General features: G+C 38.2%; 1 protein-coding gene across 1 annotated transcript in view; it reads left to right on the top strand.

Annotated features, from left to right (window-relative positions):
- SVEP1 (sushi, von Willebrand factor type A, EGF and pentraxin domain containing 1) overlaps positions 1-27,047 on the top strand; it is a 225,115-nt gene that overhangs the window by 65,691 nt on the left and 132,377 nt on the right. Inside the window, exons 4-8 of the mRNA XM_011954605.1 lie at positions 4,920-5,078; positions 5,886-6,065; positions 15,191-15,370; positions 19,201-19,398; positions 21,529-21,647. Coding sequence (XP_011809995.1) covers positions 4,920-5,078; positions 5,886-6,065; positions 15,191-15,370; positions 19,201-19,398; positions 21,529-21,647 — 836 coding nt within the window. The remainder of the gene's footprint in view (positions 1-4,919; positions 5,079-5,885; positions 6,066-15,190; positions 15,371-19,200; positions 19,399-21,528; positions 21,648-27,047) is intronic.

Raw genomic sequence — 27,047 nt, 5'->3', positions numbered from 1 at the left:
TGGAGAGTAATACTATAAGATTAGGTCCTTTTCATGCAGTATTATTTTAAAAAATAATTAATAAAATCTGTAGCCAGAATCTGACCATTCATATGGAGGATTTTTTAAGTTGCTTTTTAGTATTATTCTATTTATGGAATCATCTTAGGTTAGCCTTGGAAAGATCATAGACATCCTTACTTGTAACTTCTGTATATTATAGTGAAAGAAAAAAAAAGTCACTTGCCAGTGGCCCCGTAGCTTGTTAGTGGAAGAGCCAAGATTGCAACTCAGTTGTCTTGACTCCAAGTCTACTGTGCTTTCATTTCATTCTGTTGTTAGTCTTCCTGACTTTACTACTCTCTTTGCACACCAAACCCACCCTCCACTCTCTAGCAGGGCTTGTTTTCTTTGCTCTTCTTTGATTGAGTGACTGCCAGCTCAGGCAACTGGCTGGACAATGGCCAGGTCAGGTACTTGGAAGACTCTTTGAACATATAGGAGCATATTTCCCACTGAGGGAATGAGAAACCTGTGTGTTACAAAGAGTGTGATGTGTGCCAGTGCAGAGGAATGGGCAGTGTATTCCCTGGGTTCTGTGAGAAGGCAACAAAATCTGTCTGAAGAAGTTAGAGAACCTTTAAAGAATGAGTTAGAGTCTTGAAGGATGCTGGAGATTCACTCAGAGGCAGGAGGGCAGAAATGCAGAAGTGGAAGATAGGAAAGGGAAAGAAAGGAAGGTAATATTTACCAAGCGCCAGAGCATCTATCTGGCACAACGAATCTGTAAAAGAAGTATAATTATCTCTTTTATGGTTGAGAAAATGAAGGGTTGGGGACATTATTCTAGCATTTCCCAAATGCCAACAACATGCCAGGCATTGTTGCTTTACTCACATGATTTCAATTAATCCTAACAACAACAACAAAAATGTACAAGGGAAGTACTACTCCTATTACACGTGAAGAAACCAAGTCACAGAGAAATGAAATAAATTGCTCAAACTCCCTGAAAATGTGGTGGGAGTCAGGGGAGGGGGGATACTACAAAACTAGGCACTGGTTGATCTTGAAGCAGGTTCTAACCAGCTTATGATATGCACTGGTTCATTGCAGCTGCAGAGGTAGGAAGGTTACAGACAGATCAAAGATACCTTTATATTCCAGGCTAAAGAGAGAGGGTCTTATCTGGTTGGTACAACTTTTAGGTGGAAAATGATTTGACTGAATTTATAGTTTTGAAAAATGTTCAGGTCGCCACATCTCAAATGGATTGAAGGGTAGAGGTAAGGCCGAGGGACTAGTAAGGAGGATGTTGTAAAAACCAGAAGAGAGATGCTGAGGTCACATCTAAGATAAAAGTAATGTAGAAGATTTTTAGGGAATAAGAACCAAAGAACATATATTGAAGGAGATAGAGGAGGAATGAGGAATCAAAGTGGTCTCCAAGGTCAGAGAGCCAATAGCCATGAAAAGAAATCTATGATTTGAAGTTGGGCCTGGTGATATATGCCTGTTGTCCTAGCTATTTGGGAGGCTGAGCTGGGAGGTTTGAGAGTTTGAGCGCAGCCTGGATAAAAAGCAAGATGGGGTCTACAATAATCAAACAAAATATATGATTTGTGACAATACTCTCTTTTATAAATAACTGCGTTTACTTTTTTTTGTTTGTTTTCTTTTTGAGATGGCGTCTTGCTCTGTCACCCAGGCTGGAGTGCAATGGTGTGATCTTGGCTCACTGCAACCTCTGCCTCATGAGTTCAAACGATTCTCCTGCCTCAGCCTCCCAAGTAGCTGGGATTACAGGCACCTGCCACCACATCCAGCTAACTTTTGTATTTTTAATACAGATGGGGTTTTGCCATGTTGGCCAAGTCAGTCTTAAACTCCTGACCTCAGATGATCCGCCCACCTTGACCTCCAAAAGTGCTGGGATTACAGGCATGAGCCACCCACGCCCGGGCTAATTTTTAAAATATTTTTAAGAGACGGGTATAGCTGTGTTGCCCAGGCCGGTATTGAAACTCCTGGGCCCAGGTAATCCTCCTGCCTCAGCCTCCCAAAGTGCTGGAATTATAGCCATGAGCCACCATGCTTGGACATAAAATAAAACGGCTTCGTTTTCTAAAGCCATGCACATCCTCGAATGTCTTTCTCTTCCCACTTACTTACCAATGACTTGCCCACATAATAAAATTTAGAGTTCATTTTTTTTTTCACAAAGCTATATATCATATTCAGTTTTTTCCTGGCATTTGTTTTTGCAAAGAAAAAATGAAATATCAGTTTGATTTTCCCCTTTATGAGTATCTTAATTTTCTTTCCTGTAAGTTTGCAATATTTTTCTTGCATCCTGGATATGACTTCTGTTAATTTTGCCTGGAATTTAATGAGTACTTTTGCATTAAAGCTCCAGGTTAGGAATATATCCTTGCATTAATATCACAACCATTACTTCTCTGTCTACACAATTCTCTTGTTCTGGAGTTATATGGCTTCTTTCTACTGGCCCAATGACAATTCTAATTTTGCATTTACATTTTAAACTTTCTTTTCTATCTCTCTACTTATCTAGATTATTTTCTTCTATAGCTGCTGACTTCTGTTTAAAGGAAACCATGTTGTCTTTCATCTTTTTGAGGATCCTGATCAGATAGTTACTGATATTTTTATAGAAAAATATTATACTATTAATATTCAGTAATATAAATAATTCAATAATTCAGTATTGCTAATACGATGCTTCAAAGTAATGTTTCCTTTTTTTTTTTTTTTTTTTTGGCGGAGTCTCGCTCTGTTGCCCAGACTGGAGTGCAGTGGCCGGATCTCAGCTCACTGCAAGCTCCGCCTCCTGGGTTTCGGCCATTCTCCTGCCTCAGCCTCCCGAGTAGCTGGGACTACAGGCCCCCGCCACCTCGCCCGGCTAATTTTTGTATTTTTAGTAGAGACGGGGTTTCACCGTGATAGCCAGGATGGTCTCGATCTCCTGACCTCGTGATCCGCCCGTCTCGGCCTCCCAAAGTGCTGGGATTACAGGCTTGAGCCACCGCGCCCGGCCATGTTTCCTTTATGCTACATTATTTTTCATGTCTTATATCGTTGTTACTATTTTTAAGTGTTCCCTTTATTCATAGTCACAAATCTAGCCAGATCTAGAATTCGCTACTATATATCATGAGAAAATGGTATCTTTTGTTTTTAAAGAAAGTCAAGAATTATAGAAGCATGGCTTTTCAAATAATGACATATTATGAATCCCACCTTTCAATATGATTTTTTATAGTTTTAGTAGATTACAATGATTTAGCTTTAGTATCCAAGGGGCCTGGGTTTGAGTCACAGCACGTGCAGTGGTAAAGAACATGGACTCCGGATCTGAATTGTCTGGATTCAAATCCTAGCTCTGCCACTTAACTCACTGTGTAACTATGACAAGTTATTTAAACTCTTAGTGGCTTTGTTTTCCCATCTACGAATGGGATTAATAATATTAGTTACTTCATAAGGTATTAGGAAGTTAACAAGATAATATATACAGAATAGTCCCTAGGACTTAGTGAATGGTATATATATATTTGCTTTGAAATTCTATCTCTGTCACCCACTAACTGAGTAACTTTAGCTGTCATTGAATGTCTCTAAGCCTCCATTTTCTGATCTTTAAAATGGATATAATAATACTCATGAGATTAATGTAAATATTAATAATATTACTCTTGTAGTGCTGCTTATTCATACCGTGAGGATTAAATGAGATAATTTATGTAAAATATCCCCACATCAATGCACACTGCTTGGTTGCAACTGTTATTTAATAGTAAAATGCAACCTGGGACTATGCCACATTTAACTGGCTTAACTGAGCATTGCAATTCTCTTGATTCCACAATTTCTCTATTATTAAATTTCTGAAATTTAAATTATTTTACAGATGCATAATTCCAGAGGGATTAAGTTACAAATTCAAATACATTGTCTGTGTAGGGAAAGATTTGAAGCAAGGTCAATTAGATTCTGCTTTTAATCCTTTTTTTCCATGAGCCTGGGAAAAGCAGGGTCTTTAATTCTTTTTTGTACAAAGGGCCTAGTTCGTGTCAGTTGGATTATGTTCCTCAAGTCCTTCACTTTCTCCTCATCCTTTCTCAAGATCTTTGAACAGAAACAATGGGGCTTTTTGCATATCTGCAGTTATTCTCCTTTGCTAAGAGAGGGGCTGGGCCTCAATGGTAGAGGTGAGCTGCACAGGATGGAGGAGATGGGCTGTAGGGGACATCATACTTATCAAGGTTTCTTTAATCTTTTGAGGATCATTGATTCCTCCTAATGACTTAATATAAGTTGCTATTTTGAATTTTCCCACAAATCAGCCCAGACATTTCATGCTGTGTTGTGTTGTATTTGAAACTTAATTGTGGGACATAAGAGGCCACTTCATACCTTGCAAATAACAAATGACATCATTCTTTAAAAAACAAAAATGTTGGTTTCTCTCTTTGCTTGAATTATATTACTTTCTTCCTTTTTTTTTTTTTGAGATGGAGTTTTGCTCTTGTTGCCCAGGCTGGAGTGCAGTGGCACAATCTTGGTTCACTGCAACCTCTGCCCCCCTGAGTTCAAGCGATTCTCCTGCCTTGGCCTCCTGAGTAGCTAGGATTATAGGCGTGCACCACCACGCCCAGCTAATTTTTTGTATTTTTAGTAGAGACAGGGTTTCATCATGTTGGCCAGGCTGGTCTTGAACTCCTGACCTCAGGCGATCCACCCACTTCAGCTTCCCAAAGTGTAGGGATTACAGGCGTGAGCCACCATGCCCAGCTTACATCACTATTTCTATGGAAAGCTGTTCTTTGCCTTTCTCTCCCATGTTAATTTCAAACATTTTGTTAACTACCAGCTAAGGTGCCACATAACATGGACTTCTCTGGCTTGTCTGCCCACAGCTTGCCCGTCAGGGACATACAAACCTGAAGGTTCACCAGGAGGAATCAGCAGTTGCATTCCATGTCCTGATGAAAATCACACCTCTCCACCTGGAAGCACGTCCCCTGAAGACTGTGTCTGCAAAGAGGGATATAGGGCATCTGGCCAGACCTGTGAACGTGAGTCTCCCACAGTTGGAAAATAGGAAATGTAAAAGCTGATTTCTCTGAGAGAAATAGTGCTTGTGTTTGCATCCAATTCATTTAGAATGATCTTTAATGTTCTTTTCTGTAATCATGTTTTTTGGGGGAGTGGGATGATTTGCTTTTATAACATTCTTATCACAGAACATATTCCTGTCCTGCTCCAGTGAAAGGGGAACTGAGATGCTGGGAGTAACATCACCTTGAGATCGGAAAGGCTTAGTACCTGGAAAACATTTAAAATGATTCAAAAAAAGAAAAGCCACAATTTTAACAACAAATTTGAATAAAAATGAGCTCATCTTAGTCACATTTATCTTTGAAATAATATATTTGTATAAGTAAAGAGTCTCAGTATTATTCATACCAAAAATTAAAAATATTGAAATAACATATACCACGTACAAGAAGCTGTGGCTGTTGGGGTTTGTAGCAAATATACTTTGCTGCCTTATTTGTTCTCTATTTTGTTCTACCTTAGTCAAGAGGAAAAGTATCTAATGACATATAAAGGTAAAGAACTACAAAATAATTTTTTTAAAGCTTAAAAAATAATATTTAGTTTGTATTTAAAATTTAATTGGGAGTTAGTACCTAATAGGAATCAGATATAAGGGTTCTTCTTCCAAATATGTACTTGAAAATCCATATGCAGTAAATGAAAATGCTGTAGGCAATTGGCACATATGCATAAATGTCCCCTTGAAAGAAAAAGAAAAATACAGGATATGCCATAGATGAAAGTCTAACTTTGCTTTTCAATTTTATTTTTGTAAATGTTAGTTGTCCACTGCCCTGCCCTGAAGCCTCCTGAAAATGGTTACTTTATCCAAAACACTTGCAACAACCACTTCAATGCAGCCTGTGGGGTCCGATGTCACCCTGGATTTGACCTTGTGGGAAGCAGCATCATCTTGTGTCTACCCAATGGTTTGTGGTCCGGTTCAGAGAGCTACTGCAGAGGTATGCAAACTGCCAATTTACATTGTTTATTTATTGTCTTGCTTGATTTCCTTGATTTAAGCTCTAGTAAACCAGTCAGTTCTTCATTTCTTTTTGGATTTCATAGACCCCACACTACAGAAAGAGAAAAATTATAGGAAATTTGAAATCAGACCTACCAAGTTCAATTGACCACATAATTGTAAACTACGCCTTTTATATCCCTTTTATGAACAAGCAAAGAAAAAGTTTGCCTGAGAAGTAAATGGACAGGTTACCCCAAACCTCAAATTTCAAGCCTCCAAGACATGGTATAAAGGAGAGTTTAGAATAATTGGAGTGGAAACTTTGATGCCTCCTAGAATTGTAGGACTTAAGGAATCACACAAGCATCCTGCAACAAGAGCAGTTAGCCAACTTGTAATCTCCAGCCTTTACTTCGGCTGGTCGACCTGTTATAGAAAGTAGAGAATTTGTCAACGTGAGAGCCCAAGGAGCCTATTCAGGCCAATAGAAAGTGGGCACCACCAATAGAATCTGAGGCTCCCATGTCAAATACAGAGAAGCAATAATAATAAAAAAAAATATGTAGTGCCTCAATCTGCCTCCACTTGCCATCTCCAGGACCTACTTTCCTACTTCTTACAACTGTCACACAACCAACTTCCTAGGGTTTTACAAGTAGGGTTGGAAGAGGAGGATATTTAAGAAAAGGTAAGAGGGGGCCAAGCCAAGGGACTTGAGGACCTCCATCAGAATCCCTGACCACGAAGCTTCTCAGTACAGTATCTGCTCCCTACCTATGGTTGCCAGATGAAACACGGGATGCCAGTTAAATTTGAATTTTTGATAAACAAATAATATTTTAGTACATGTAGGTCCCCTTCAAGATTTGGAACCAACTTATACTAAAAAATTATTTGTTGATTTTCTGAAATTTAAATTTAACTGGGCATCCTGGTTCATCGGTTTGTTTGTTGCTAAATCTGGCAACCTTACTCCCACCACATCCCCTAGTCATTTTTTGGCAGAACACTTTGCTGAGGATTTGACTGCTCCAAAACCCCACAGATCAGCTGGATCACTGGTTTAAGATAAGTAGTTCTGTCTTCTGGTCTTTTCTTGGCATCCATATCCATAAAGTAGAACCACCTACTCATGACTCCAAGATCATTTGTGAATCCCAGGAGACATCTATGTTGGTACCAATTTATTAGGTACCAATACTGAACTCATCTATAAATGTAAATTGCCCTACATGGTATCCCCAAAAGACAAGGAAAACTGGAAAGAATCAGCAGATTGAACAAAGGAGACCTGACAGAAAAGAAAGAAAAATGCAATCACTGAGATTCAAAGGCAACTACATTGCTAAAATAAGGCCAGGATTCCAAGCAATGAAAGAAATTTGAGAGTAAAAATATGTATTCGAAGTAAAAAAAAAAAAAAGGTTACTGACACAATGAATGGACCTAGTTAGAAGTCACATTAATAAATTAGAAAACCAACTCAAGAAATTCATTTGAAAGTCATCAAAAAAATTCAGAGATAAAAATATGAAAGAATAAAGTAACATGAGAATAGTCACAGGAAGTAGACTCTTTTCACATGAGGAATCCAGAGAGAGAACAGAATGGAGGAGATGCACCAGTAGAAGATCTAAAGATATATCCCTGAACTGAAATTTTGAAAATATTCACAACCCAAATCTTGGATATTCAATTTAACATCACTTAGTAAGTGCCACAAAAAAATATTAAAAACAGATTTATGTCTGGAAATAATCTTAGTGAACTTTCTGAATGCCCTAGAAAAACAGAAAATTGTGTCCCTTTCATAGTTAGAAACAACACTACCTACCAAGGAGAAAGAATCAGATTAGCCTTAGGCACCTTTGTTGGCCATTCTCAATGTTGGAAAATAAGACTATGTTGCCAGGATTCTGAGGGAAAAGAACAGGCCCTAGATTTCTAAAAAGGAAAGACATTTTCAGTCATGCAGCCTCAAATGGTAAAAAGTCACATAGCATTACTGAAAAAATGTCCTTGAAAACTTGTAAAATACATTTTTGTGAAGTCAATAGTTCTAAGTTCTGTGTAAAATCTTTACCCCTTCTTCCAAATACCTTATGGTAGAGCATGGGAAATACTACATTTTAACTTGCCACTCAGTAGCCTTCCAAAGAGGAGTAAGAAAATCAGAGAAGACTGCCCTTTCAGGATAAGGTCTGGCCCCTGCCTGTCGAGCCTCCACCCTCCATAACCAAGCCTTGTGTGTGTGACCCTAAAGCTGTAAGAAATAACCATGCTCTCTCAGGAAGCCGGCCCTTTGAAGCTGTCCCCACAGCCTGGCTCTGCCTTTGCTTTGGGTCCTCTCAACCCTCCACTGCTGCCAACTTCCTCCTCCTGAATGGGATGACCTCTACACATGCATCTGTATATGCAGATCTATCCCCACCCTTCATTATGTTTCTAATGCTATGTGTCAGGGTCAGTCAAGGAAGCACAGTCACCATGCATGTTATGGGATGAGAAATTTATTTCAGGAAATGGAGCTTACACAATTTTAGAAGGAGCCTGGAAACAGAAGAGGAGTGGGAGGATCAGAGGAGTTCTTGACAAGTCAACTTGAGAGCCTGCCCAGCTTTTGAAGTGGAATTGCTAAGGAGAAACTCGTGGAAGGCCTAAGAGAAGCTTTACCTCTGTGTAGTTATGTTTCTGTGGCTCTGCAGCCAAGAACCTTGCAATGAACATGGGGCCACCACTGGTCATGGGATCAGCAGTGAGGACGTGGAATGAAGGCAAGCAAGGGCAAGCTGGAACCCCCTGGGCGTTACTCTATTTTTCTATCACTGACTCTGATGACAATGACCACTTCCTCACTTCTGCCTTCCAAAATCAAGTCCAAGTTCCTCTTTTGATCAACCCTAACTTGGAATCACAGTAAAGGGATTCTGGCAAACATATTTCCCAATGTAACTAATTTGTCACAATAAAAAGTGCCACACTTTTATTGGTAATTAACATGTCTACCCCCTCTGCTAAACTGAATTCGTTATGAGCACAGAATGTACTTTTGCCCCTCAATCATTGATGATACCTCTGGTGAATGAATGGAAACTTGAATTTAACAAATACAGATATCGATAAAGGTATACATTGATGTACATTGATAAATACAGTATATACATTGATGACCTGCTTCTGTCATTCATATTAAAAACCATGCATGGGTGTGATGGCACAAGCTTGTAATCCCAGCTACTTAGGAGGCCGAGGCAGGAGGGTCACTTGAACACAGGAGTTGGAGGCTGCAGTGAGCCATCATTGCACAACTGTCCTCCAGTCTGGGTGACAGATTGAGACCCTGTCTACAAAAAAGCATGCTTGTTCTCCTTTATGTAATTTCAATTGCAATTCCAATATAAATAAAATAATTTAAAGCAGAGTAAGGAGAGATGCTACAATTCAACTTCACCACCAAAGTTACTGCTAACCTACCAGTATACAAAGTTGTACTGAATGAAGGTACTTACCCAGGTCCTTACACTTTCACTAATGCTCAATGTATTTAGTTACATCAGATATTGTTCTATGAAACACATACCATATTTCACTAAATCTGAAACACATTTTTTAAAACATTTTAACATCTCTAAAATGGAGATGCATCTTAAAATCAGTGGCAGCAAACCCTTTAATTGGCATTACTGTTTCCTTGTTAGTGGCACATAAAGTAATATTGTGTCTTACAATGGGGGATTCAGTGAAATATGGCGGTTAGGTAGGAATTCATTTCTGTTTCATAGTGGTTAGTATGGAGAAAGTAGTATATTTTTACAGATTTAATTATAAGAACAGTGAATAATTTTAGTTATATTATACTTTCTTAAAAATATTTGTAAGATTGAGGCAGAAATGAAAGGCCGGCATAAAATATAAAGCCTTTTACAAATGTCATGTTACATTGTTAATGTTTTTGTAGATGTTGACTAATAATTGGTAAGCTTGATTCTCATTTCTCCTATGCACTTTTCATAAAGCACTTATACTCATTTTCAGTTTTATCTGAATTCTGCATTTCTTTCTAAACACGAAAAGATTCTTTTGTGGTTTCTCAGTCTTAACTAAATAAACCTGAGAAAAAAGGTTCAACCAATGAAGGTTCAGTAATAGATACTATCACAATTTGGAGACTAACAGGAAGCACGTGCCTAGAAAAAAAAAATCTGATTAGTCTTTAAGATGGGAACCAGAGTAGCTTCTTACATTATCTACTACAAGTAGACTGTTCTCTTAAAAGTCCAAGTTGCTGTTTTCTAAAAAGGCAAATAAATATTTAGAGATTGTGATAACATAAATGTAAGTCAAGAAATATTGTAGGATTTTTCAGCTTGTTGAAATGAAAAAAAAAATAAGTTGAGAATTCTTTAAGAAGTGTGTTCCTATTAAAATGGTATTAAGTGTTCATTCTTGAGTGAAATGTTTAAGGACTAAATAGGAATCATTGCATATGCTTTGTTTTCACTGGGGAGCAATGGAAGTTTATTAATAGCAACATCTGAGAAGCAGTATAATTTGCATCTGTATGAGGCACCGACTCTAATTTATTATCAGTAATAAATCCATTTTGTCTCAGGTTAGGAAAGCTGGAGTCATCTTGGCAGTTTGTTGAAGCCAAAACATTGTTTAATATGGTTTTCCAAATTTTATACATCAGAATTTATCTGATTCACCTTTTAATCCTATCTTACACTTGGCATTGTGATACACATGAAGGACACACTCAATAAAAGTCAAAATGCAGAAGACAAGATGTTACCATGCACTTGGTAGACACAATAAAGATTCTATTTGCATAATGAATGCATTCAGGAAAAATTAAAACATGGAAGGCAAAATGTTTCTGATCATTTTTTATTAATACTTGACTTTGGTCCAAACCATTCCAGGGATAAAAGAGGCTAGGACTTATAATTTAATCTCTAATCTAACTCTTGCATTTTCTCTAAGGAGTAATCAATCCTAAACTTTTATTTAATGCACACAATATTGATGCTCTGCTGATTAATATAATTTGAATGGGTTCATGGTAGGATAAATTCAAACAGTGACTTCAGTTGAATATGCGCTTGAACATTTTGCCCCTAGCTTCCTTTCCTGATATTTTAAGGTTATCTTCAATATAACTAAATATATGCATGGTATGAACAATTGGCAAATGCAGAAAAGTAGAAGAAGAAAAAATATATCCCACCCAGAGTCTCAACAAAATTCTTGAGTCCCAAATGTTTTGTTCAAAAATCTTTAGAGATTGTTGTAAGAGCTCTCCGAGAGGAAACCGAACTTTATTCTTTTGCAGGGGTTATTTCTGTCTTTTGTACAATGCCCAATGCTTGTAGGATTCTATCTATAATCTATCAAGATTAATATATGTCCCCATCATTTGGCATATTCAACAGGCACTGACTCTTTTTTCCTCTCCAATCTCTGTTCGTGACTGGAATGTGCATGTCTTCTGACTGAGAGGGTGCATTTTCCATGGGTCTTGACAGCTCCCCCACCTTCCTCTTTCTTTTTCCCTGTTTATTCTTTCCCCTCCCCCTCCCCTACCCTCCTTTCCTACTCTGACTTCCCCTTCCCCTCACCCTGCTCTTCCTCTTCTCCTCTCCTCTTCATCTCTTCCACCTATGTTTCCCCTCCCTTTCTCTTTCCTTTCTTCTCCCCTCCCTTCTTCACGGCTTTTCCTTTCTCCTTTACACTCCTCCCTCCTTCCCCTGCTTGGAAACCCTGATTGGAGAGAATCTAAGTTAGAACTAGAGGAGAAGAAGTGTAGGACAAGACTATAAACTCTTTCTAGAGGGTTTTCTCCAAAGAGAACACGGAACGTGATATATCAGAGGCTCCTGGAGAGTATGGGAACTGATGGAGTTAAAGCACTTGAAGGAGTGATCCCAGAAGGTAAGAGGTGATTGTCAGAGACTAGGAAACTTGGACTGGTGACAGCGAGGTCTAGAGGGGATGGCAATGGCAGAAGCTGAGATAAGGTGAAGGATATGATCATTAGAAAAGAGATCATTCTGTAGGTTGCCTGTTCACTCTGATGATAGTTTCTTTTGCTGTGCAGAAGCTCTTTAGTTTAATTAGATCCCATTTGTCAATTTTGACTTTTATTGCCATTGCTTTTGGTGTTTTAGTCATGAGGTCTTTGCCCATGCCTGTGTCCTGAATGGTACTGCCTAGGTTTTCTTCTAGGGTTCACATAGCAAAGACTTGGAACCAACCCAAATGCCCACTAATGATAGACTGGATAAAGAAAATGTGGCACATATGCATCATGAAATACTATGCAGCCATAGGAAAAGATGAGTTCAAGGGACATGGGTGAAGCTGGAAACCATCATTCTCAGCAAACTAACACAAGAACAGAAAACCAAACTTCGCATGTTCTCACTCATAAATGGGAGTTAAACAATGAGAACACATGGACACAGGGAGGGGAATATCACACACCGGAGCCTGTCAGGGGGTAGGAGAGCTAGGGGAGGGATAACATTAGGAGAAATATTTAATGTAGATGATGGGTTGATGGGTGCAACAAACCACTGTGGCACGTGTATACCTATGTAACAAACCTGCATGTTTTGCACATGTACCCCAGAACTTAAAGTATAATAAAAAACAAGAGAGAGAGAAAAGAAGAGATCGGGAATATAACTCCAGGATATTGGAATGATCATTTACATACATAAGGAAGTCACTAAGGTGTGTGTGTATGTGTGTGAGAGAGAAGGAGAGAGAGAAAAAGGAGAGAGGAGAGAGAGAGAGAATTTAAAAAAGGGTATTGGATATATAATATGATACTTCAAAGGAGCTGGAAGCTTTTAGGAAGGAAGGAGAGAGAATGATGTGGGAAGACAATCAGGAGCAACAGAGACACCTCCTCACCTCCAGTCCCTGTTATAGAAGACAACACGATTTTTATTAAGGCAATCAGGTGAAGGAAAAGTAGCTCAAAAGGAAGTTTAGGATATGAGTTGATTTACTGAAACCCACCGTTATTCCAGAAGGCAGGTCCCAGGGTCTGTGGGGATAGATTTGGAACACAGCTGTATGTGGATAACCCTGGTGGATGAGGGACAACTAGGGAGTCTTGGACTTTCTAAGAGATTGCCATCAACAGGAATATAGGGAATGATGGAATCAATGGAAATGGACTCTAACATACCTTGTTGGGTTTGAGTGGGCAGTTGGAGACTCTTACCAGGAAAACTCAGAGCACAGACATCATTTGGGAACCTGCAGAGGTTGGAGCAGTGTGAGCGCTCTCCGGTAGCTTCTCTGATGTAGTGTTGAGGACAGACTCAAAGGTGGCAGAACCGCGGAAATGCAGATTTCTCTGGATAACTCGTGGCACTTTTTCTGATGGTGATATTGAGGCTGGCTGAGGTATGGGGGCGTTTTCAGCATCCACAGTTTAGCGAATATCCTTCCTACTGTTTTCTCATGGTAGATTCAAAGAAGATGAAGAAAACCATGTCACCAGTTATGCCTGCTCACATCTCTGGCCAGGGCAATGTGCTCCTAGATACATGCTCTACCCCTGAGCACATTTGGAGCATACACACATCCCATGATCCAAGAGAGGGGAAAGATCTTTCCCTAAAAAATTAACAAAGGAAAAGTCAATGGATGCTGGGCAGATGGAATTAGAAATTGTGTATAGCTGGTATCAAGGACCCAAATAACAATGTCTTAAGCCAATTAAGGGTTCATTTTTCGGCTGGGCGCGGTGGCTCAAGCCTGTAATCCCAGCACTTTGGGAGGCCGAGACGGGCGGATCACGAGGTCAGGAGATCGAGACCATCCTGGCTAACACAGTGAAACCCCGTCTCTACTAAAAATACAAAAACAAAATTAGCCGGGCGAGGTGGCGGGCGCCTGTAGTCCCAGCTACTCGGGAGGCTGAGGCAGGAGAATGGCGTAAACCCGGGAGGCGGAGCTTGCAGTGAGCTGAGATCCGGCCACTGCACTCCAGCCTGGGCGACAGAGCGAGACTCTGTCTCAAAAAAAAAAAAAAAAGGGGGGGTTCATTTTTCTTTTAACTAAAAGAAGGACAGAAGTAGGTAATCCAAAGTTGGTGTAATAGCTCCACTGTCATCAGAGACCCAGACTTCCTATGCTTTTTGCTATACCATCATGGTGCATGATATGTTCCCATAGTATCATATACTTATACTCTAGTATGCTGGGCTACCATTCCTCATGTCTGTATTGTGGAAGAAAAGGAGAAGGGAGCAGGGAAGGGAAAGCAGTACTCTCTCAATTGAGACAGCCCCCTTTAAAAAGCTTTCCAAGAAGCCCTGCTCAATCTCAGCTTTTTCTTATTGGCTCTCATTAGTTGAGGTGGAGGTGGACAGTTGTAATCTTCTAGCTGGGCATATTACTAAGCTCAATAAAACTGGTGAGAATGGCTATTGGGTGGGTAACTATAAGCCTCTACCACAGCAGTAAAAATAAACAAACAGATGTTAATGCATAATTCGAGATTTGCATCATGAGCTATGATTGGCAGGAATATTTGTGGGAAGGAGAAGTAAAAAAGCTAGAAGAACAAGAGTTGGGGTTGGACAGCAGAATACCGCAACTGAAGATTGCAAAAGTTGGGCAGTTTTGCAGAAACTAACACTATTAGGAGGCCTAGGATACGCCCATGAGGTCTAACAACCAAGTTGATCATGAACCTGAAAACTCTGTCCTGGAAAAGACCACTTCCTTTCGTTGGAATGTTGCCTGAAAAATCACAGGAAAGGCCCAGCTAAGAGTGTCAGGTACCTCCCTTTTGTGATCATCTCCAATCTACAGTTACCGTCTTCCATGTAGGGCCAGGCCGCTCAGACAGGTTAGGTTTCCCACCTATGGGCAGAGGGGCTGCATGCTGTGATATTATTTGGGCAATGCATTTGATAAAATATGAACTTTCAATTGTCCCATAAGAACTCAAAAAATGTGGTGTATTAGGTATCATTTGCTATTTTAAGAAAAGAAAATTGTCTTGCTTGCACTGTGCAGGCATTGCTAAACTTGTAATTATTATCTTTATTCTTATTTAGTAAAATGTGATCTAATTGCTTTCATTTTATATAGTAAGAACATGTCCTCATCTCCGCCAGCCCAAACATGGCCACATCAGCTGTTCTACAAGGGAAATGTTATATAAGACAACATGTTTCATTGCCTGTGATGAAGGGTACAGACTAGAAGGCAATGATAAGCTTACTTGTCAAGGAAACAGCCATTGGGATGGGCCAGAACCCTGGTGTGTGGGTAAGTTTCTAGAAGGTGTAATGCCTTGGGTGATTCATTTCCTCTGCTCTGATTTCTCCAGTATTCTGTGAAGACCTAGAACTAAACACTAGCTGGTAATGAGTATAAATACACAACCACATGTACAAGTGTAGGTGTTATAGATACAAAAACAAATGTGTTGTCTTACTCCTCTCCACTAGTAAAGGAACTCCTACAATGAATTCTGTTTTCCAACTCACAGAAGTTTATACCTTCAAATGACCATGCCTTTTTTCTTAGTTTTAATTGAGGCCAATTTGGATGGATTTTTTTAAAAACACAAATACCTTATCATTTCCTTGCTTTGTTAAACATGTGTTACATTTATGTTATTAATGGAAGGACAAAATTAGGAACTGGTGAATCTTTAAAATTGCTTTATTATTACACAAGAACAAATAAAAATAACTGAACATTCAACTGAAAAGTTAGGAAAATAAAACAACTGCAAGGAAAATTGAAAGAAGGATATAATCAGAATTGTTTAAGTAAATGAAAAAGAACTCTCAGAATTGTTTAGGTAAATGAAAGAACTATAAAGGGAGAAGGGATGCAGTAGAATAGTTAAGAAGCAAAGCTTTAAATAAAGTAAAAAAATAGAATTTTTCTGGCTGGGCAAGCTGACTCACGCCTGTAATCCCAGCACTTTGGGAGGCTGAGGTGAACGAACCACGAGGTCAGAGTTGGAGAGCAGCCTGGCCAACATGGTGAAACCCTGTCTCTACTAAAAATACAAAAAATGAGCTAGGTGTGGTGGCAGGTGCCTGTAATTCCAACTGCTCAGGAGGCTGAGGCAGGAGAATCTCTTGAACCCGGGAGGCAGAGCTTGCAGTGAGCCGAGATCGCAGCACTGCACTCCAGCCTCAGTGACAGTGTAAGACTGTCTCAAAAAAATAAAAAATTTAAAAAATAGAATTTTTCTAAGAAGTTCCCATGCCATATAGTTTGGCCCAAATAATGGAAAGCCAGCCAATTCATGTTCTTGAACTAATATTATTTCATTGTCAACCTGACAATTATTACCAAAAAAAGATAGAAAATTATAGACCAACCTTACATATAACTGTAAAAGCAAATATACTAGCAACCCACATTGAAAAAAGAATAGTCAGCCAAAACAAGTAAAGTTTATTCTAAGATTGCAAAAAGGAGTTAAAATTAAGTAATCTATCAATGTAATACATTACTTCATTATAGCAAATTGGAAAAAAATTTTATGGTTGCTTAGCAGAAGATAAAAATTCATTATTTAAGACACATTTTCAGTAAAATTTTTAAAAGCTCATATTGATATAACTCACTTAATAAAAAATGTCAGTCTGAAATCTGCAGCCACTTATGGAGAAACAATATAGACAGTCTTATCAAATCTGGCAAAAGAAAAATGTACTCACATTGTTTAGTATTATTCTTAAATCTTTAGCTATTGTAAGAAATTATGAGATTAGAGATACTGGGATTCAAAATCGTCATCATTTGTAGACTACAAGCCTGCCCCCCCCCCCGCCCAGAAATAGAATGAATCTACTAATCAATGAGAGGTCATTAAAGTCACAAGAATAGCAAATGTATCTGCCAGCAGAGATTTGAAAAAATAAATAAATAAAAATAAGACAAACAGCTTTTCTATATACAATGATAAGCAGAACATATGGTAAAATATGACATTCAAAAGATCTATGGAAAATATAAAATATGTCAGAATAACCTTAAATAGAAATGTGTGGAACCTGTATTAAGCAAACCAGAAAAATGTTACTGAGAGATGAAAATAATATTTTAATATTTATATAAAATGTTTTCAAAATGTTAAGTTCTTTCCAAATTATGCATTTATATATAAATTATTTATATTAATTTGTGTATATTATATACACAAATATTTGTATATTGATACATAATTTATATATTGTACATTATAATTTTACAATTTATATATTTATATTAATTATACTAATATCTAGTAACTTTTATTTATGTTAAGTTCTTTCCAAATTAACGTAAGGAAAGAACTTAACACATTACATATATATGTATTGCATATACATTTGATACATTGAATGCAAACTCATTCAATAGCCTAAAAGGGATTTTCTTTTCTGCCCTTCTTTTGGAATTAGGGATTGATTCTAGGATTCATCTAGAAAACTGTTACAGAGAAAAAATCACTAAAATCAGTTTGAAAAGGAAGATTAATAGGAATAGCAAATAGAAAGTAGCTCTACCAGGTTTTCAAATCTTTTTTAATCTGCAAAGATTAAGAATATGCAAGGATTGCCATACAGATCACAATTAAGGAAGCGTCACAGGTCAGTTGAGGGAAAAAATGATTTCTTTAACTGATCATAAGGGAAAATTGACTAGCTCCTTGTGAAAAACAAAACAAAATAAAGTTTTCTGTGTGTTTTCAATTCACACTGAACACTGAAAAAAAATCTTCGTAGATTTTAAAAGATAAAAGTAAAACCATTAAAACCTAGAAGAGAATATATTTAACATATGTAAGTGAATGCTGACCAATCTCAGAACTTACTAAGCATAAAAGCAATGGAAATACTTCAAAAAGAAAAAAACTCAGTAGATTAGACTATATAAAAGTTAAACACGTGTTCACTGAAAGTACCATAAACAAGCAATAAAAAAAGAATAAAATCTTCAACAACTTTGACAGCCAAAAGGATAATTTTCTTACTTTATATAGGGCCGGCCCTAAATAAAGGATACTGAGTCTCACATTGTCATTATATTCGAACCACAAACTTGGCTTTGATTTTCCTGTTGATCAAAGTAGACTAGGAGCTCTGGGCAGGCATGCAGTTCACACTGTGCAGAAATAAAGAGACAAACCATTTCTCAGGAAAAAGATGGCTTTTGCTGACACAGTTTGGAAGGAAATTATTTCACAGGGGAAGTATGATAGTGGAGTGTTTAGTAGCACAAGGATTTTGCAACTTACTTGCGTGGTGACCTTAGGAAAGTTACTGGTGTGCTCAGTTTTTGTGTGTAAGTTGGAATACTTCTTACAACATATAATTAAATAAGTCAATACATGCAAAGTGCTTAGAATAATGCCTGGCACATAGTAGGTACTGAATAAATGTTAGCCATTTATTCAACTATTCTAATAACATGGAAAATACAGACTAAAGATGTGAGTAATGCTGCCAGTAGATTCTCTACTACAAAAAACAAATGTGCATATGGGTGTGTGCACATGCTGCCCCCCTCACATACACTCTCTGTATTAAGTCTTAGCCTTGATTTTTCATTCTATCTGCATTCTGCCTAATTCATCTGCTATTCTTTTTCTGTGCTAAATATAGCATTCAAGGTCAAGGCCCTAAATATAACACAGTGATTTTAGGAAGGCTATTAGAAACTTTTCTCATTATACACTTGCTTAAAAATAGCACCAAAAAGCTCATAAAATAGAGATTGCTGAATATATCACTTAAACCATGAAATATAGAATTCAATTTATGACTTTCTACTTCTAAGCCATAAAATAATATTCTGCAAACCAAATGAATGTGCTCCAAGCAAATGATAAAAGTCACAATCAGTGTTAAAATATCAGAAGTTTTTGAAAGTTTTGATGCACTGGCAAAAATAGTAAAAGATAACTAAAGAGGTATAGGTTAGCATTATTTATAATACATTATACATTCAGTGTCATATATAGTTATCATTTAGCAATTTACATAAATCCCAGGGCAGCATAATTGTATTTCTCTTGGGTAAAAAAGAATCCGTGGCATTTCCAATTAGTGGGAACATGAGTAACATTCTCTCTCATTTCCCTACCGTAGAGCGCCACTGCTCCACCTTTCAGACGCCCAAAGATGTCATCATATCCCCCCACAACTGTGGCAAGCAGCCAGCCAAATTTGGGACAATCTGCTATGTAAGTTGCCGCCAAGGGTTCATTTTATCTGGAGTCAAAGAAATGCTGAGATGTACCACTTCTGGAAAATGGAATGTTGGAGTTCAGACAGCTGTGTGTAAAGGTAGGTCTCTACACTGGTCAGGTTAAAAATCAAATGTGTTAATAATGCCATATAGGTGCAGTATAGGACAATCCTTCTTTGCAACTTTTGCTGCAAACCCATGATAATATGGTAGGTGCGACCCCAATATCCACTATGAGGATTTCTGATTCAAAGTGGTGGATTTACAAAATCCAATTACAAAATGCCAGACAATGACAGAAGAAATACACAAATAAGGAAAATAGTAGAGCTGAAAAATCAGGTAAGTTTTCCATAAGACTAAAATCTTTAGGGAAGTCTTGGTCTATATAAAGCAGGTGAGACGGAATTGATTTTCAAAAAAAAGCTATCAGCACTTTGAAACCTGGCATCACATTCCATTCACAAGAGGACATTGCCATTTTCTCTGCAACAAGAGCAGACCACTATGAAAAAAAGAGTTATTGAAAACGTAAAAGAGTTCTTAGAAGTAAAAAAATGTCCTGACTATCTCTAAGAGAAGGACAAGGGCAAATGAATGGAATGATTGCTGTTGGTAATTTGAAAGACCAAACTGAGAGTTTCCTCACAATGGAGAACTGAATGAGTAAACAAAGAAAGCACTTGAATTTCCCAATTGATCAAATCAAAAAGATGGAAGTTGAGGGATGCCAGTGACAGAAGGGGGAAAAAAAAAACCCAATGTCCATTTAAAAGGGGTTCTAGAAGGTGAGAGGGAGAAAGGAGAAGAGATGGAGAAGAATTTTTCTACCAAGAGAAGAAAATTTCTCTGAGCTAGAGAATGGCTTAATCCTTTGGACCACAAATAGCTCCTGAGTATTGGGTTGGCATACTTTGACTACTCGTAGTGAAATTTCCGAGTTCCAGAGTTAATGGAAAAATCTTAAATAATTTTCCCTGGAGAAAGAAAGAAATCGCACGAAAGAAACAAGAATTAGATTCACGTTACGTATCTCATTTACAACTTTAAATGCCACAAGGAAATGTAGCAATGTGTACAGGATATGGAGAGCAGATAAATATTTGCTCTTTAGACCTGGAAACTTTAGATTCCAGGTCCAGTCAAGCTATTGTTTAAGCATGAATGAAAAATCAAATACTTAAAAAAAAATTTTCAGAGCTAATATGCTACTATGTGTTCCTGTGGGAGAAAGTTGTTGAAGTATAAGCTACTTTGAGAAAAAGAAAATATAAATTGAATAAAATTTTGAAGAAACAAGAAGACATAAGACTATGAAATCAATTCAGATATATTCAGCCAGAAGTTACAGAAGACATAATTTAACATAAATTAAAATAAAAGATGTATTTTATCATATAACAAAAACTTAGCACTACCATGACTGGTGTGCGTCTGTGTAATGTTAGCATGTCTAATTCAGCACCATAGTATGAAGTAAAAAATATAATTGGCTTAAATTTGTTGTTTGCTTTGACAGTACATTTCAGTTTCTACTAGTTAATTCTACTTGACAGCCTCATTTTCAAGTGTGGTTTCTACCTGTCACAGTCAACATTCATTTTTAAATTATTTCATTCAAAAAATATTTCTCAAGCTCCTATTATATGCCAGGGACCCTATAAGACAGTGGGGCAAGACATCCTGACCTTCAAATAACTTAAATTCTACTGGGGGAGAAAATTCAATTTCAAAATTGCTTGTTGAGTTTTATTGTTTGGAAGTCCAGAGGGCTATGGGATCTTGTGGAGTGGGCACCTCAAAAGGGCCTGGAGAATCAGCAAGAGCTTCCTGAGGAGCTGTGTCTAAGCTGAGAGTTCGAGGGCAAGTACTAGACATCCAGGTAAAGAGAGAAGAGGGCACTAATTCACGCAAATAAAAGAACATGGGCAAAGGCCCAAGTAAAAGAAAGGCCATGGCTTGACAGTAACTCAACATGGAAAATGAGTTCCAGTAGGAGAAAAGGAAGAAATGAGGCTACGAGGTCAATAGGTGCCAGTTCAGGATTGGGTTCGTAAGCCATGCTGAGATAAACGATCAGGAAAGCAGGTGCAGATTCCGAACAATCAGTAACTGGGATGTACAAATGTGTCACAATGTATTAATATAAACTAGATTTTTACCTCTTCCTTAAATGATCTAGGACTACATGTCAGTGTATTAATCGACTTGTATATTTTCTGAGTTAGATGTGGAGGCTCCTCAAATCACCTGTCCTAAGGACATAGAGGCTAAGACTCTGGAACAGCAAGATTCTGCCAATGTTACCTGGCAGATTCCAACAGCTAAAGACAACTCTGGTGAAAAGGTAAGGTTTGCACAATGATGTACATCCTTTTTCAAATGAATTCTAAATATACTGCAGATATGTGTGTTGAAGACTTACTAATATGCTCATGATAATACTCGTATTGGGGTTATCTATAGGGACAGAACTAATAGGATAGAGGTATATATGAACGGGAGTTTATTAAGGACTGTTGACTCACACCATCACAAGGTGAAGTTCCACAATAGGCCATCTGCAAGCTGAGGAACAAGGAAGCCAGTCCAAGTCCCAAAACCTCAAAAGTGGGGAAGCCAATAGTGCAGCCTTCAGTTAGTGGCCAAAGGCCCAAGAACCCCTGGCAAACCACTGGTATAAGTACAAGAGTCCAAAAACCAAAGAACTTGGAGTCCAATGTTCAAGGGCAGGAAGCATCCAGCACAGGAGAAAGATGAAGGCCGGAAGACTCAGCAGGTCTGCTCTTCTCGCCTTCCTCTGCCTGCTTTATTCTAGCTGAACTGGCAGCTGATCAGATGGTGCCCACCCAGACTGAGGCTGGGTCTGCCTCTCCCAATCCTCCAACTCAAATGTTAATCTTTGGCAACACCCTCACAGACACACCCAGGAACAATACTTTGTATCCTTCAATCCAATCAAGTTGACGTTCAATATTAACCATCACAATACTCTTTGTGTATAAATTCTACTCATAAATGTGAATGCTGCATCTGATAGAATAATGATCAACCTTGAATTTTTAATTAGAAATCTCAGATAAAATCCTCAAAACCAGAAACTTTTCATTCTATGGATTTGTTGTATTATTGTAGCCACTAAGATTACTTGACTAATAATTCTTTGCCCTTTACTAGGTTCTAAGGATCTTTAAGAAAAGAAAAGATGTAAAATCAACTATAATTCCTGTTTATGAAACTATCTTTAAAATATGGGTCCAAAATGATTGTGTATTTTTCAGTCAGAAAGAGATAGCGTTGGTGTTTCTTATTCAAGCTTGTCTAAATCCAGCATTATTCAGAACACAGTATTTTAATTTTCTTTGTATAGTAGCTTGAAATAATCATCCATCAGATGTTAGAAAAATAGTTCATTTAGGAATTTTACTTCCTCTTATATGTACATGGTTAGTATTCACATACATTAAGATGCACTTAAATATTATGTTATTTCTACACTTATCTGTAAATATATATAAGTTGTACCAATCAGGATAGATTGGTGCCGGGGAATGTAGATTGCAACATGGAAAAAATAACTCTTCTGATCATTGTGTTTAATATACTTACAATCAAGGTAGCTTTTAAATCTGATTTGAAAAGAGCAAATGTGATTTCTAGGGCTGAATGTACTTTAGGGGATTTGTGTGTTGAGCAGTCTCTCTTGTGTGATATTTCCACCACATCTTTTTATTTTCACCCTGACCCTCCTGCCTTCCCCTTATAAGGACCCTTGAGACTACATTGAGCCCATCTGGAAAATTCAGGAGAATCTCTTAATTTTAAGATTCTTAATTTAGTCGTGTCTGCTAAGTCCCTTTTGCCATGGAAGGTAACATATTCACAGGTTCCAGGGATTAGAACGTGGATGATCTTTGAGGGGGCTGTTATTCAGCCTACCACGTGGGGGAAGAACTTGAATGTGCTTAAAAGAATAAAAATAGAAAGAGAGCCAATTGAGATGAAGAAGTTGAATATACAAGGAAAAGAGGGGGCAATTCATTGTGAATGGCTTCTCTTCAGAAAGTGGTCAGACCTGAAGCTTAACTAAAGGGAGTAAGTGAGAGAGTTTTGAAGTTTTAGGAGAACTGAGAAGTTTTTAAAAACTCATTCTGAGGAGGAGAGTGAGCAAACCAGAGAAATACACTAGGATTATTTGGCTACTATTGAGGGTCCATTTGAGTTTTGTGATCATAAACTTACAGAGATTAATCTGCACTATTGTGTGAATTTCTCTGAAATTGATGTGACTCTCCAACACAGGCATGAAGAAAGTAAATAATTGGGTTTCTTTATAATGTAGAGTTTTGAAAGAAAAAAAGACAGAGAAACAAGGCAGTTTAGACAATTGGGAAAAAAGCCCCACTACATTTATTGTAATAATAGAACATGAACTCAAAGCAGGGTAAGAAAGAATAAAAAGAATGAACTTATGATGCTGTCATGAACATCCTTGTACTAAGTCTTTGTCTTTTGTCTCTGATTATTCCCTCAGAAAATTTCCAAAAAGAGAAATTTCTTGGTAGAAAAGTAGGATGCTAAATTATATGTACAGTGCAATCAAAACTATAATTGTGTAACTGATATTGAATAGTCTGAACTAGAACAGGCACCAGTGGAAAAATAACTATTTTTCTACAGTCACAAGCTTTGGTTACTCTAGGGTATACCAATAGTTCTTTCCATAATTAAAAACCACTTTCAAGGATTAGAAAGAAGAGTCTTGCTGTCTAAATAAAAACTTGAATCATGTATCCACTTCAAAGCTTTTTCCTCTTGCAGCTCAGAGGTGGCCTGACTGACTTGAGAACAGAGGAGCCATGGATATTCTTTTCCTCCTTCTATGCCTCCCCATCTCTGTTTCTGGCCTCTCTAGGGTCAGGGCTGGTGGGACAAACAGAAAAATGGCTGCCTCAAAGATATCCTTGTCATAATCCCTAGAACCCATGAATATGTTTCCTTACAGAGCAAAGGAACTTTGTAGATGTGATGAAAGTAAGGACTGTGAGATGGGAGGATGAGCGTGGATTATCCAGGTGAATCCAACTTAATCACATGAGTCCATAAAAGAGAAGTACCTTTCCCAGCTGTGGTTACAGAGTGATGCTGTAACAGAAGAAGGATTCGAGAGATGTGCAGTGAGAAGGACTCAATCTGCCATCAGTGGCTTTGAAGCTAGAGGAGGAGGACCATGCAGGCAGCCTCTGAAAGCTAGAAGAGGCAAGGAAACAGATTCTCCCTCAGAGCCTCCAGAAAGGAACTCAGCCCTACTAACACTTTCATTTCAACCCTGTAAGATCCATTAGTGTCTCTAACCTATAAGACCACAAGATAATACATTTTTGTTGTGTTTGTTTGTTTTTGGCTTTTTGTTTGTTTGTTTGAGACAGAGTCTTACTCTGTCTCCAGGCTGGAGTGCAGTGGTGTGATCTCGGCTCACTGCAGCCTCCACCTCCCAGGTTCAAGTGATTCTCCTACCTCAGCCTCCCAAGTAGCCGGGATTACAGGCAAGCGCCACCACACCTGGCTATTTTTTGTATTTTTAATAGAGACAGGTTTCTGCCATGTTGGCCAGACTGGTCTTGAACTCCTGATCTAGTGATCCTCCTGCCTCGGCCTCCCAAAGTGCTGGGATTACAGGCGTGAGCCACCATGCCTAGCCCATTTCTGTTGTTTTAAGCTGCCAAATTTTTAGGAATTTGCTATGGAAACAATAGGAAATGAACACAGCTGGGAAAGGAGTATTTTTGAGGAAAGCTTCAAAAGTCTTTCATTTGTTTAAGGCTGTGTGGCCCTCTCTGTATTGCTGATGCACTGTGAGAAGAAAAAGAAAAAGAAAAAAAGAAAACCATTGTCTCTCTCATGTAGTCCATGTGCAGATTTGGCAGGAGGCCCTGTAGGAGCACCACGCCCTCCCCAACCCCTTACAGTTACCTGCCATGAAGGTGCATTCTGGCAGGACCCCTTCTGCCCTTCCCCTTAGCTCCAGGCCCTGTTGTACATCCCACAACCTCTCAAAACCCCTAGAGCAGGGTGCAGGGCAGAACGACTCAAGCACTGCCATCTCCCCTTTCAGCCTATGTGTCTTCACCATGCCAACAACTGGGAGTGCAGGCTGACCCATGTTCAGAACAGCCTTCCTCCCAGTCTGTCCATATTGCTCAAATAAGCCTCCTGACTTCAGCATTCACCAGGAGAGATGCAGACACCTGTCAACATTCATATATGCCCCTAAACTCCAAGGCATGGGTGTCGGTCTTATCCAGCACTCCTCACATTGGGGTGCATCTATGGGTTTCTACTGCTCAGCAAGCATCCAGCCTGGGAATGGGATGCTGGTCTCCGTTTTCTGTAGGCACCCCCTGTCCCCTGCCAATGTTCTATGAATGGTTGTCTGAAGCCCAGCCACTTGGTTTAAGGCAGTATTCCTCCCCATTCCTTCCCCCATGGAGAAGATAGGGGAAATGTCCCAACACTTTACCCAAGTGAATTCTCCTATTTCATATATATGTGTGTTTGTGTGTGTGTGTGTGTGTGTGTGTATTCTATTATATATATATCTTCTAATGTGGGCTGGTGGTAAGTGCAAGGGGCACAGGACCAGTCCAGCCACTGCTGTGTCAGCCTCCTGGTGATTTTTCCATTCTTAGGAGCTCTCTTTAGAATATGTGATTACTTACCCTTTATACTCTTCAGCTTTAGGACTGTAGCTGCAATTATATGTGGAGGCAATATAGTCTTTTTAAATAAAGTTTTTAAAACGTGCATAAGCCTTTCATTACCCAATTATCTGTGGCAAAAGTATAAGAGTATCTATTGCATTTCACTATTGCATAAGCCTTTCATTACCCAATTATCTGTGGCAAAAGTATAAGAGTATCTATTGCATTCGCTCAAGTAAAATGAGCAAATTATCAGTTTAACTTTTCAGCATCTTGTAGTTTGTTGATGTAATCTGGGATTCTTATTCTAATTTATTATAGATTAATTAATATAGTTTTTTACATTATGCATATTCCCTTCAAAAAGTCATAACCTTTGATAACACATGAACCCTGACAACCACAATTTTTCATACTGAGTATGTGTTTACATAGTTTTGGTGTTTGCTGTCAGTTCTTCACCCCATGACTTTTCTCTCTTATGAGGGATTTGTTGTGATTCACCTCATTTGGTAGGTTCAGGTAGGTTCAAAATCCATTCTTTCAGAAAAAGTATAAACAGGTGGTATATTTACTAAGCTTTTGCATGTACAAGAACATCTTTTATTTCCAGATGAGCATTTAATGACTAAGAGAAAGGTAATATAGGCTGATTATTATCTTTTTTTTTGAAAATCTCCTTGAATGCTGTGGGAATTTTTAATTGTACATCAAGTTATCTGGGATTTGTTTAAGTGATGCTTGTTGTTTATCAACTTTGGTACACTGAGAGTCCTTTTTATGTACAGAGTCATAGCTTTCTTCAAATCAAAGTTTTCTTCTATATCTTAGAACATTTTTCCTATTCCATTCATTCTGTTTTCTTAAGGAACACTGATGATTCATAAGTTATATCTCTAATTTCTGTTCTGTATGTCTATTATCTATTCCATGATTTGTACTCTAAGTTTTCCTCTGTGTCCTGAATGAGACTTTTAAACTTACTGTTTGCATCCCTGATTTAATTTCCTGGAGCAAAATAACTATTTGACTACTAAGATACAGAT

The sequence above is a fragment of the Colobus angolensis genome, unplaced genomic scaffold (assembly GCF_000951035.1).
Source record: "Colobus angolensis palliatus isolate OR3802 unplaced genomic scaffold, Cang.pa_1.0 Scaffold386, whole genome shotgun sequence".
In the NCBI taxonomy this organism is placed as follows: Eukaryota; Metazoa; Chordata; class Mammalia; order Primates; family Cercopithecidae; genus Colobus; species Colobus angolensis.
This window is presented reverse-complemented; position numbering and strand designations above follow the sequence as displayed.